We start from the raw sequence: 13,183 nt of genomic DNA on the forward strand, positions 1-13,183 counted from the left end.
TTAGGTAACAAACATATAAATAAACTTTCGAAACACGTTTGAATCAAATCACCATGCTTTTACTGATTAATTGCAAGTAAAAAGAATAGTTGTTGTTACATATATTTATTGATTAGACGAGGATTAAATGCCTAACAATAGAAGACATGTGCTTAACTCCTCCATGAATCCCAGAATGACGCCTTGTTGCTGTTTCTTGTACAAATTTGAATTCTGGGTCAGTCGAAATCCGTCTCAATGTATATAAGAGTAAATGTAGCAACTCCTTCCTCTAGGCACGCCTTCATCAAGGTCCTTGTGGCATCTTCCTTTTGGCTCCAGCTTCATTGATGAGCAGCACTCTTTCAACCACTTCAGGTGCGAGATGGAATGCCTCAGAAATAGATTTTCCATCTAAAAAGGCCTGCTTGTAGTCGTTGAAGAAGCTTGTTTTTTGGCAGAGTCATGATGAAAAAGGAAGCAGTCTTTATAGAAGAACTTCATCAAGGTGACAATAGGTGATATATAGGTCATGAGACTGACGAGGTGTTGGGATACCGTTCTCTCAGGAAGAAAAAGGGTTTCATGATGGCAGCTAGCGTTGCAAACTTAAGACCACATTCGAAGAAGTCAGTGCCATGTTGGCTGAATGGTTGTGGAGAAGGCAAACTGAGGGTTGCAGCAATATGATCAGCTGCTGACGATGTTGAAGAGTCGCCAATATCTCCAAAATTATACATCGAACAGCTTTCTTAGAGAAAGAGGGAACAAGAAGAAGAAGAACAGGAAGAGCACCAAACAGATGATCTCAGATAAATTATTAGAGAAATCTCACTTATATTAAGTTAATAAGAAAAAGAAAAGATGATCAATCTCTTTCTTTAGTAGTACTACATCCAGCTTAGCTTAATTTTTTTAATACTATAATCCTGTAGATAAACAAGGTAAACATAAAACAGACAGCAAGTGAAATTGTCATGATTAATTTTTCACCAGTCGACCAATATCTTACTAGTCTGCTATAAACTACTGTTGCAGGGTAAAGTAGCAGAAGAAATCGCTCTTTCCTGCTGTCTCTTGGTACTCACTTCAACATGTTTTGCAACTTTAAAGACTGATACTATGTAATATTTCGCCAATAATAAAGACGAAAACTGCATAGTGATTTCACAGAAACATTCCTTGCAAGCAACTCTACTGCAAGAACTGATTCAGAGAAGCATGACACCTGAAAAAATGATATTGTGCTGTTACAAGGAACAATGCGGTATTAATAATATTCAGTAGAGGGGTACAGATGCAATTTGCTTCAAAAGAATACAGCGCGCAATAATTCTCACGTAGGTAGATATGTTTGCATTGGTTTGATCATACAATAAATGTTATAAACACAGCGTATTTCTGATTATTCAAACCAGCTCTAAACTATAATCCTTGAACCTGTCTAACAGACGAGTACTAGCTCGTGTGTGCCTCCATAATCCCTAGATGTAATTGCACATTCCATCAGTTCCTGTCCCTGTTGCATAGAAATCATGATCTAATCCAAATTTTATTAATCTTCTGTTTCTTCTCTTTCTCGTGGAACTGCACCAAAGTTCTTAATTAGTAAGTCCATGACAAGTGGTACCAATTCATCACACGGAACTGCCTTCTTATATACTTCTCCTAAATGTGAATCACTCCCTATTCTGCCGCCTAAGAAAACATCGGCACCTTCTACAGTCTTCTTGTCCTTGTCCCTAGTCATGCATCCCATGAATCCAATGTCTGCAACTTGAACCTGTCCACATGTATTCGGGCAGCCTGTCCAGTGCATCCTTACTGGCCTTGTAAGAGATACTTGCCTTTGAACCTCTTCAGTAATCTTCAGGGCGCGAGCTTTTGTCTCAATTATGGCTTGTCCACAAAACTGGTTACCAGTACAAGCCACTAAACCTTTCATGAGAATAGGTGGTTCAGGTGAAAATTTGTTCAAAAGAGGTTCTTTGAGCAGTGCCTCAATCTTTGAGTTTTCAATGTTGGGAATGATAATGTTCTGTTCCACGGTCAGCCGGAGCTCTCCCGAGCCATACTCATCAGCCAAATGAGCTAGATCATCCATATCGTCTGCTTGGACACGACCTACTGGAATGTGAAGACCAATAAAGCTATAGCCTTCCTGTTTCTGTGGATGCACACCAAGATAATCTCTTCTTTCCCATTGTTTCTTAACCAAGTCTTCCGGAGATGCTCTCTCTAGCTCTTTCTGAGGCATTCTCTTTTCGACCTCTGCCCTGAATCCTTCTACACCCTGCGTTAGTTGAAACTGAAACAAGTCAGACCAGCTAAAAGAAGTTCTGGTCTGCCTGAAAAGGCGCATAGCAGATACATCCCTAGATGAGAATCCATCGATCAGTTTTCACCATTAAAGGAAGTAGGACTTGCTATAGAACACCGTAAAATCAGAAAATAATGTATTTTGGCGGAGATAAGGCCCTTGATATAGTTATAAACAGTTCAACTTGGAAAAGACAAAATAAGCATGCAAATGGTCAAATGTATCACTCACCAGTTCATCGATTAACCACATCATTCTACATTTCTGCCTGTTCCCTCTGAAACCAAGATCTCTAAAAGCTTCTAGCATTGCTTTGCAAACCGGAACAACATCATCAGCTGGAACCCATGCATCAAGAGGAATTGCCTCATCACATCGTTTCGCACTGAAGAACCCTCCCACAAGCAGGTTGAATCCAAATCGTCCATCTTTTGTGGCGGGCATGTATGCAAGATCATTGATATGGGGATGCTCATAAAGATCATGAGAGCCTACTACACACGGATTCCACTTCCTTGGCCTACGATAACATAGCAAATCTCTTGTTAATGCAACAACTTTAATGTTTATAAAATGAATGATCTCATTCTTCACAATTGTTATCATACTTGTTTAAGGTAAAGTTGAACGGAACAAATTGCCTGGAAGACTTACAAGTTAGAAACTGCCGGATTGCCTCTTGCATTGCCAGTGATAAATTGGGACAGCAAATTAGTGTAAGGCCTTGTGTCTACTATTTCTTCTGGATCAATTCCAGCCAGAGGATTTCCTACTGCATTCCTTACATTATCCATGCCACTCTGCAAACTGGTCAAGCCAACTTCTGCTAGTCCCTTTATTATCTCAGGCACATCAGGCAGCACAACTCCGCGAATCTGCCAATTTTGCCTTGTCGTAATATCAGCACATCCTTCCTCCCCGTATTTCCTTATTACACTAGCCAAATATCTAGTCTGTGCACTCGTTGTTACTCCATTTGGAAGTTTCAACCTCATCATGAACCTCCCATCTGGTCATAAAAATTTGGTAATGAAAATAACATCTTCAATTGAAATTTGACTATATGAATAGAGCGGATAAGTAAACATCTACAAATTTAGCAAAAGAAAAGGATAAATCTTGGTGCATAGAAATCTGCCAAAATGAGTTTCTTTAAAATATAACCACTCAAAAAGTCTATAGATAAAGGAAAATGTTGAGGTATATTACAACTAATATGGATTAAGTTTGGGATTAAGACGGAGTTTATAGAGGCGGATGCACCATACAAATGATGGATTCAACCAAATGCATCATTTTTGACACGGAATATAAATATACAAGTGAAAACTTTAGATATACAGATGAATGGATTCTGAGAGTCCATCTTTTTAGCTTTGACCGTGAAGTTTGATAAGCTTTTTGAAATGAAATTTACATATTTGAAAAATATTATAACTCACAATACTTAACGATTAAAAATACTATTAAAAGGCATATGAATCCATGAAGTTTAAATCCTGGAGTTATATATATGGTGTGGAGGTGAGGGTTGAGTACTTACACTGATTCTTTCTCCTATGGAAGAGGCCAAGCCACTTAAGTCTGACATCAATGTCATCCTTACTAAGCTTAGACTGATCTATCTCTTCAATGGGAATCTTAGCTAACTCTTCAATACCATTTTCCATGAACAACTTCATAGGTTCCTTGTCAATCTTCACCTTTTCTTGAGGATTGATGCCTTGTCTAAACTTCTCTTTTAGTATCCAATATCCATCTTTTTCCTCAACTCTAGGCTCTAGTCTCTCAGCAGCAACCTCCGGAGACGGTGGCGCTGCCACCGTCTGCGGAGATGGAGTTGCATTGAGCTTGAGAGTTGTAGTCGTCTTGGAAAATCTAGTTGGATTTGGCAACGAAGGTGCAAGGAATCTGATGGAAAAAGATGCCATTTTGGAAGTTGGGAGTGGAGAAAGGAGAGATGTTAGACCATTTTGTATGGGAGTGTGAGTGAATGAGTGGCAAAACTTTGGTGGACTCTTGATTGTTTCTAAGGGTCGTTAATGTTAAGAATGTCCCTTTTACCGTTAAAACTTTTCAAAAATTTTGTAGGATATAATAGCAAGTTGTGTCAGTTGACCATCACAAGGGATTGGATGCCGTGAAATGAAATTTACAAATAGCGTTCTATCGCAATGACCGAATTAATAATTAAGATTACTAGATTACCGAGAATGGGGGCAAAAGGCGGTTAAGATAAAAAGAAAAAGAAAAAAAATCTTACTAAACAATTCAACTACTATTTTTTAATATTAAATTTTGAAATTTTCATATGATTATTTTCCTTATATTTAGGAATTTAAATCAAATAAAATTCTCATTTAATTACCTTCCTTTTATATTTAGAAATTTAATATTTAGGACTTCAAAATCAACTAAAATTAGTTATTAAAGTTTTCCTTATTAGAATTGTGTTAAAAGTCCTAAAATACAAATTGTATAATTTAGGGTATTATTTTTTCCTTAGAATTCTTTATATATAGAGAGAAAACATCACCATCAAAGACCTTAAGGTGCGTTTCTCACTCTTATGCTTTTCACTCAACCTTTTTTTAAAAAATATTTCATTTAAATCGTTGTGTATATATATTGCATGATGCGTCGTTTGTTTCATATAGGGTTTTGTTTTAACCAAACTTAATGAAAGAAGATATTCTAAATTTTACAAAGTTGTTTCAGAGAAATACATTGGCTCGACTTAAATTGAAAGCTATCATAGGTAGGATTTTTGTTCTAATGAAACCTAATGGAATAGGTTTTAAAATTTTTCAAAATTGATTGATTAAGCAAAAATGTATATTGTCCGGGCAAATCACGTAAATTAATATTTTTACATTAATGATAAATAGGTAAAAGATTTGTTATATATAGAAAAACTAAAATAAAAAAGGTAAACTTGATATTAAAAAATCATAAGGTCTGAAATTTGTATTATAATAGACGAAATCTAAGGGATCATTAGCCAATTTCGTTTAAGATAAGTACTACTATGTGCTCTTATATTACAACAGTCTAAATTAGAGATAATGGTAACATTTATTTTACTAACAATTGCTAATTTTTAACTATTTTATTAATGTAATTTTATAAATTAACGTGACACAAAATATGGATTTCAAACACTAAATTTTAAATATTTATAGTATTCACATTACATATTTTTATGACATACACGTGCAACGCACGTATACTAAACTAGTTACTTATAATGGCATATATCGATATTATATATGATGATTTTTGATTTTTCATATAGATAAGAAATAGACTACAAACAACATAAAAGTTATGGCAATGACATTAAGGGATGTTAAATAAAGAACTTGGATATGGGTGGAATATAATGAAATAGAGTCATTTTGAGTTTCTTAGAAATGAAGTAGGTAAGAGAGCAATTACGAAGAAGTTTTGGGATTATGAAGGAGGCTTCGGGCTCGTAATAGTTATGAGTTGAGAATTGAAATTGAACTCTATGAAATATTTTCTAGAATTTCCATTATCCTAACCAAGATTTGAAATTTGAATTTTGAAAATAAAATATCTTTAATGAAGGAGTATTTCACCCCTTTTAATAGTTTACTTAAAGCGAAGTTAAATTAGTCGGGACTAATAAAGACTTAGATACCGAACATGCCTCGAAAGAAAAAGGTGTGACATGTGAAGCATGTTTGGTGGGTGTTTTTGGTAAATTTAAAGGGTAACCTTTAGGAGTATCAATGGGTAAGAGAGTAGAGGGGCGTGTGGCTATGGTGTTAAGTGACATTGGATTTGGTGGTGATAAGAAGTTGACTGGTTGGTTGGCCGCAGTTTTCCTACTTGGTGGGAGCCCACCCTTCCTTGTCCTGGAATTCTACATGATAAGAATGATTGAGCTATTATTTCATTTCTCTTATGGAAATGTGATAGATCCGATTCGATCATTTTCTCAACTATTGTTTCTCTTATAAAAATGTAATAGGTTTTTGCTCTGTGCATAACAAAAACTTAAGTGCATCGAGTTATCTATTTCTCTATTTCAAAACACAAAGATGTTTTTTGATCATTAGAAAAGAATTATCTTCTTTACGATAAGAAACATTTAAAATGAAATTAAAACTATTTTACCATTAATCGCAATCACCGACCTTACAGGCAACACGATGACACATTTCTTGGACAAGAAGGGACTGACGGGCATTAGATTTTATTTTTTATTTTTTTCAGTGAAGAGGGAATCACAAGATGGAGAATCGTACTCTCATCCAACTAAGCTTCTAAAATTATTGGCCAAATTAATCTAGAATAGTGAAAGGAAAAATTTTGACCACCAAGAAGAGAGAAGAGTCTTAACATAGAGGCACCAACTCTTCGCCGCCTCAGTTGCGCACATTGGTCTTAAGAGCAATTTGCCTACTGCCATAACGTGTGGCCTAAAAGCTTTTGGCATTATCTTTGCCCACACTGTTACAATTATTTGTTGCTGCGAAATTGACGAGAGAAAAGTTATTAAAACTTGTGATCTATAATTTATAAAATTGATCTTTGTGTGAGCATTAATTATCTCATTAAAAATAAAAACAAAAAGTTCAAAGTAAATTATTTTCAAATACAAAAAACATCATGATTTTTTGAAATTTTTTTTTTTTAAAAAAAAAAACTCGCCACACATATAATGAAACAGAGGTAAGTAGGTAATGAAATGCAAGAACCAGAATTCATCTTGTTCATGGGGATAAAAGAAACTGTGGCCCTTATTTCTCAGAGTGAAGCAGAGCAATTTCTTTTCTCTAAAAAGGAGAAAAGCAAAGAGATTCCTAAATTGCTTTCATTGGCTTCCAAGAAGCTGCAGATCCTTCTGTTACACCTTTACATGATAACGCCTAAGCTCAGACATGACGCCCAATGTATTGGAAAGGGCAATATACACTAGCACTTTGGACCAGCCCAAGGCAAAATGTGATTCCAAGCATTATTTTCCTTCCTTTATCAAACAGGCAACAATTCTGGGAGAAAGTAGATTCCTTCAGACCAGTAATCGGATCACACTTTATGCATCTGCTGAATTACATAAGAGGATATGAAAAGGGCATGGGAGGATCCACAATATATGCTACGGGTACAACAGAATCCAGTAAGGTAGGCCCTAATCAACTAAAAATGAACATATGAAAACTGCAAACCAATTGCACAAATGGGTGGAGAGTTCAGTAAAATAAGCGTTTGTCGGAACTCATAAATTGCAATTCTTAATCAGTCTTTGGAAAAGGGAAAGGAAAATGAAGACCATGAAATTGAATCGATACCTATAGTCGAAGACTGCACCAAGTCCACAGCAATGGATGTAAGGGAATCACATGTTACAGTATTCTCAATTGGTATTCTCATTCTGTGCCTTCCGGAAGTCATCACCTAATTAGAAATAGGGGAATGGTTTTCCGACCCATAACAGAGTTCGAGAAAATTACAAAATTTCCAGATATATACACAGCCAGAGTACATAGCTGATCCGGGTTTATAATTATACAGCAAAGTTATACGGTATTTATCGCATATGCTAACAAGTCTACCTCAGAATAGATACGTTATGTACATTTTACTGTACAATATAAACATCAGGAGTTGCTAAAGGCTCTCACACAGTAACAGCATATCCCCAGAAGCAAGCAAAAGTGCCTTGCGCACATGTTATTGTACAACATATAATATCACCACTTCCAAAGGGCCCCCAAATAGTTTATCGTCATCATATCGCCTGAAGCAAGTGAAGAGTGGCTCAAACACTTCCCAGACCAATCAAATGGTACATGTTGCTTTCCATATATTAACAGCTCGCATACACACACCACATCATGTCTGCCCATACCATTAGGATAGGAGTTGTGTTACTTATTTAACCTGTCCACTTTATGCTAGTAATGAGCCAATTCAGATCATCTAGTTAGTTCACCGTGAAAAGTGACCTCCAATGTTTCACATCATAAACTTTTTAGATCATAGAGGTAAAATTCTGATATTAGTCATACAGTGCATCTCGAAGTAATGCAAAAGGCCGAAGTGAGTTCCACAAGAAATGGCCTCATAACCGTGAGCGGCGGAAGTATTTGATGGCATTTAGTGGTGAATGCTTACGTGCTGAGGAAAAGGGTTGGCATTTTAAGGAAGAAGTATACTTAACATCCCAACCTTCAACATTCTTAGGAACACAAGCATCAAAAAGGATTTGGCCAAGCACAGTGTGTGCACTTAAACTGGGATTTGGCCAAATGGGCAGATCTTTTCTTTCTTCGGAGGAAGAGCCAGAATCACTAACATTTTGTCGGTCAGATGAACTTGGCAAGAAAAAGTGATCATTTGGCCCCCCTGCAACTCTTCTAAAACTTCCGTTCGAGTCAGCTGCAGCATTTTGGAGGTCACAAATCAAGTGAGATATCTCATCATGCATATCATCCAAGCCATTTCTCTCTACTAGTTTCTTAATTCTGCTAGTGAAAACTGAAGCTGCATGAGCAAGTAGTTGATCTATAGCAATGCCGTACTGGATGGGATCACTCTTGTACAAACCTGCAAGATGACGATAAAATGTCTGATGCACACGTTCAAAACATGGAACTAAGAGAAAATTGGATCCAACAGTATATCCGCAGAGCTGCGGGAGAAACCCAAAAAGGACATTAAGCGCTGATACAGAAAACAGTGTCCAAAGAACACAAATGCTGAAACACCCTAATGATATGACAAGAAAAGAATATAACAAGACACTAGTATGGTATCAACTGACCTGCGTGACAGGAACCCTTCCACATTATCATTTTGATATCTGCCCCCATGTCTTGCAAGCTGTGAGCGAATTTACATACAGATTGATATGGAGCAATATCATCATTTTCTGAGCACAAAATGAGAAAAGGGGCTCCAAAACTCTGCAGCGGAACAGGATATATCAACTAGGAGGGACAACATATTAGGAATTTAGAAATGACTTCTGGCTAGTTAAAACTTACAACTGAGGAGTAAAGAGTGCGCCAATATTCAGAACGCTGGGACCCAAACCTAGTAATGAATAAGGCATCTAATCCAGAAGTAAAACCTTTTGCAACCAGAGACAGTAGCTTTGTCGAGCCGGGCAACTTTAGAATTGTGGGAGGCACAGCAAATTGTGTTCCAAAGTCTGCAGTGAAATCAACAGGACAAGAATCATAAATTTGACCTGAGATGCAGTTAATGACCAATTGGCTGTCCTCCTGCAAAAGAATGAAAGATTCAATAAATATTTATATGCTACCAATAATTCATCACAGGGGAAAATATGGATCCCTGGATACATAGCAATATATGTACTTCAACCTCACAACCGATTCAAAGAAATGCGTACCAGATTAACTTGAGCTTCAGATCTCCCTTTCACAATCTGCATCAAGTGGAAAGTATTAAACGCATTGCTCTAAAATAACCAAAGACCAAGAACTATAATTTTAAGGTCAACATGATTTTCTGGTCAAACCCACAAGAGGCCTCAATGAGGTGGCACAGGGAATGCAAACATACAAAAAAAAAAGGATACGTTCAACCAAAAGTGAGACAGTGTAAAAGGTCTTGTGAGAGAGAGAGATTGTCGCAGTCACTATACCTGAAAAAACTTATACATGCAGGCCTTAGAACCACCAGAAAGAGCTGCAACAACAACTGGACAAGGCCGACATCTTAGTTCCTACATAATTAAAGACAAGACTATTAGGACATGAAAATGTGAAATTTGGGCCCAGAAATTACAAATCTACTGCATGTTATGACTATATCATCATAATCCCATCATCATACACAAATTAAGTTTCACAGATTCTGTCTCATGGAGTCAGCAAAACCCTATAGGACAAGTATACTAATATCTGCAAAAGCAAAGGTAAAAAACTGACCTCGACGAGCTGTCTTAGAAGAGAATATGCCAGTGATGTAGCCTTCTCAGGTATGTATCTGCATAGATTAATCACTGCCTCAAACTTTTGAACTACCCACTAAGGAAAAAGCAACAAATAATATTCATCGGTGTACACTGTTCATGATGCAGCATTAGAACAAGAGACAAAATCCAGATTGCGATATATTTACAATATAGGAAAAGGGGGAAGAAATCAATATATGATCAAAATCAGCTTGACGCCAATGGCTATGAAAACATCAAGAACTGAGATGCATTACATTCAAAATTTCCGTCTTCTTGATGCTTCAATTGTTAAAATTTTCCATTAGTACCAAATACACGGTTCCTCATACTAGTATGTTTAAATCATAACTGCCGGCACACAAGAAACACGACATCTCCACCATGCCCCATCCCCTGACCCAGGGTTTCACTATTGTCTCTTTCAATCACATAAAAAGGCAAGATAATCCTTAGCCATAACTGGCATTCCTTAAATCAAGATTTAGTAGTCCAACACCAAGTACGTTTAAATTTCCAACACCAAGTACGTTTAAATTTTCATAGTTTCAAACCCATAATAATCTTAGGGGAAGTTAGAATGGTAAGCCACAATATACCTGTTTCCTAAAGGACCTAAGCTCGCATCTGAAGAAAGTTGCAAAACTAGTCTGCGCGTGTTCATAACCGAGCTCTCTATTTCTTGTTCTGGGGAAAGTGTAATTTAATTACCATCCACTAAGTTTACTAAAAACAGGAATTGCCCAATGTCCTTTATAACTCCAGCTTGCTCCTTTGCACTACCACAATTCTGAAACACCAAATCTAAATTAAGCTATTCGTCAAATACAAAATGTGCCCAAATGTTGTCTGATCACTAATTTATGGGAACTCACTTGTCACTACGAAACCATCAGAACTTAAACCCCTTACCCTCTAAATGAATACAGACCAATTCTGAATACTTAAATATGCTCACTTCGACCAATTACTGCAATACTTACAAAATCTGACAACAAACACCAATTTCAATGCTCCCTCCGTCTCAATTTAGTTGGCACAGTTAAAATTTTGAGTCAATTAAGTTTTTCTTTAACTGAAACTTATTTATATACCTTTCAAATATTTCAAGTAGTTAACTATTATAATCTATAGTAATTTTTACATAATTTTTTTCAAATATATAGATTTTATTAAAAAAAAAAAAAAAAAACTTAAAACTTCTATGTCTGATACACGGTCAAATTCCAAAGTGTTCCACATAAATTGGGAGAGAGGAAGTAGTAAAAAACTTAGTACACCGTCCATATCATGTTAGCGTTAAGCCAATTCTAAAAATTAGGCTTGAAGTATACACAGCAAATGGATTAACAAAATCACAGATATGGTCAAAATTTGCCAAAAAGAGGTGAATTGAGCTTACAAGGTGGCGAAATCGGCAAGGCAGACAAGGGAATTCCAACCAAGAGAAGCGTAAAGATGAACATAATTCTTCAATTCACTTTCGTCAATCGAAATCCAAGCAAAAATTATCACAATTCCTTTCACCTTTTCATCCGAATTCCTCTCCCAGTAAAATCTTCCACCGTCAATTGACATGGCCGATTTATAACTGAAACTCCGATTACTCAAAAATGGGGAAAGTAGAGAGAGATGGGTCGGGGGTTGGGGTTGGGGTTGGGGTTGGGGTTGGTGGAATATGCACATGTAGAAATTGTATTGTAAGCACGCGTTTAGGATGATTATTATCCTCCGCCACTACTTACATGAATAAAACGGCGTCGTATTTTGCATAAGCTTGTGCCTATTAAGATTATTATTACCATGCGCTGACGTGGAAATTATGCCAGCAGTAGATACTCAGATTTGGATTTGGATGTGTCTGCTAGGAAGGGTCAAAGGCAGACCAATACAATTTTAGTTTAAACAAAATATTTAAATTTTGACTCGGAAATTTAAAAATGTAAAAAATAAATAAATATTGTGATCTCAAATTAAAAATAATAAATATAGTTATTAAAATCTATTGTCTTTAATTGATATCTAGAATACTAAAATTGAAAATTTTTATTAAATGCAAGAAAAAAAACGTTCTACAATATTATTTTTAAGACATTAAAAATACAGTTAAATTGAAATTGAGACATAAAAAGGGATCAAATTGAGCATATTCCTTGTGTAAGAGCAAGTTGCCGCTTTCCTACTAAAATGTTTCATTTCACTTGAATATGTATTAGCCATTTGTATCTCCAATATCCAATTCTTTCATAGTTTATTATGTAATTTTTTAAGTGGAGCCTTATGTCAATTTAAGTTTTACACTTCTTCCCTCCCTTCTTCGTTAAAAAGGTATGATGTAAATGACATGTTTTCACTGCTGCTTCTCATCCAATTTTGTGTGTTGTTTAATTTAACACAAAGTTTAAGGGAAAATGATGTTTTTGTAATTTAAATACACAAAGTTTAAGGGAAAATGATGTTTTTGTAATTTAAATAGACATTAAAAATTGTATGATTATAAATTATTTTGTTAAAAATAAATTATAATTTGAACGGATGAAGTAGTTACAATTAGAGGTGTCAAATCACGGATTTAGTTGAATTTAGGCGTATTAAAATGGGCTAAATTGTGCAAGTACTTTGGCATTCAGTTGAGCAAATGCAGATAAAGGCTGCCTCTTTCATGATCCACTAACAAAACGTTTACTTTATAGATTTGAAGTCATCTTGGTCTTTGGCTGTAATTGATTAGCCTCTGTAATATACTGACATAATAATAATTAAGATGCAATTAATTGCAATATTTTATTGCTTAAATAGACCAAAATCACAATTTATATCCAGTAGCTACTAATCGTAAAGAATTTTATTTATTTGCATGTCTTAAGGGAGATTGAAGATGATGTCACTCTTTTATTCAAAGGGAGTGGATGAAAAAAAGTCCGTGT

At 35.8% G+C, this 13,183-nt stretch overlaps 2 protein-coding genes across 2 annotated transcripts; both read right to left on the reverse strand.

Moving 5' to 3' along the window:
* Window positions 1-1,229: 1,229 nt before the first annotated feature.
* LOC107840295 (ferredoxin--nitrite reductase, chloroplastic) lies at window positions 1,230-4,340 on the reverse strand. Its single transcript, XM_016684117.2, has 4 exons — window positions 3,843-4,340; window positions 2,954-3,308; window positions 2,531-2,819; window positions 1,230-2,272 (listed from the first exon to the last, which is right to left on the reverse strand). The coding sequence occupies exons 1-4, from the start codon at window positions 4,228-4,230 to the stop codon at window positions 1,535-1,537; spliced, it is 1,770 nt and encodes a 589-aa protein (XP_016539603.1). The 5' UTR covers window positions 4,231-4,340; the 3' UTR covers window positions 1,230-1,534.
* A 3,313-nt stretch (window positions 4,341-7,653) lies between these two features.
* On the reverse strand, window positions 7,654-12,010 carry LOC107840296. The gene is made up of 7 exons (XM_016684118.2): window positions 11,659-12,010; window positions 10,231-10,288; window positions 9,945-10,025; window positions 9,690-9,725; window positions 9,319-9,558; window positions 9,096-9,237; window positions 7,654-8,878 (listed from the first exon to the last, which is right to left on the reverse strand). The coding sequence occupies exons 1-7, from the start codon at window positions 11,940-11,942 to the stop codon at window positions 8,394-8,396; spliced, it is 1,326 nt and encodes a 441-aa protein (XP_016539604.2). The 5' UTR covers window positions 11,943-12,010; the 3' UTR covers window positions 7,654-8,393.
* Between the last annotated feature and the right edge of the window lie 1,173 nt (window positions 12,011-13,183).

Source organism: Capsicum annuum, chromosome 8 (assembly GCF_002878395.1).
Source record: "Capsicum annuum cultivar UCD-10X-F1 chromosome 8, UCD10Xv1.1, whole genome shotgun sequence".
In the NCBI taxonomy this organism is placed as follows: Eukaryota; Viridiplantae; Streptophyta; class Magnoliopsida; order Solanales; family Solanaceae; genus Capsicum; species Capsicum annuum.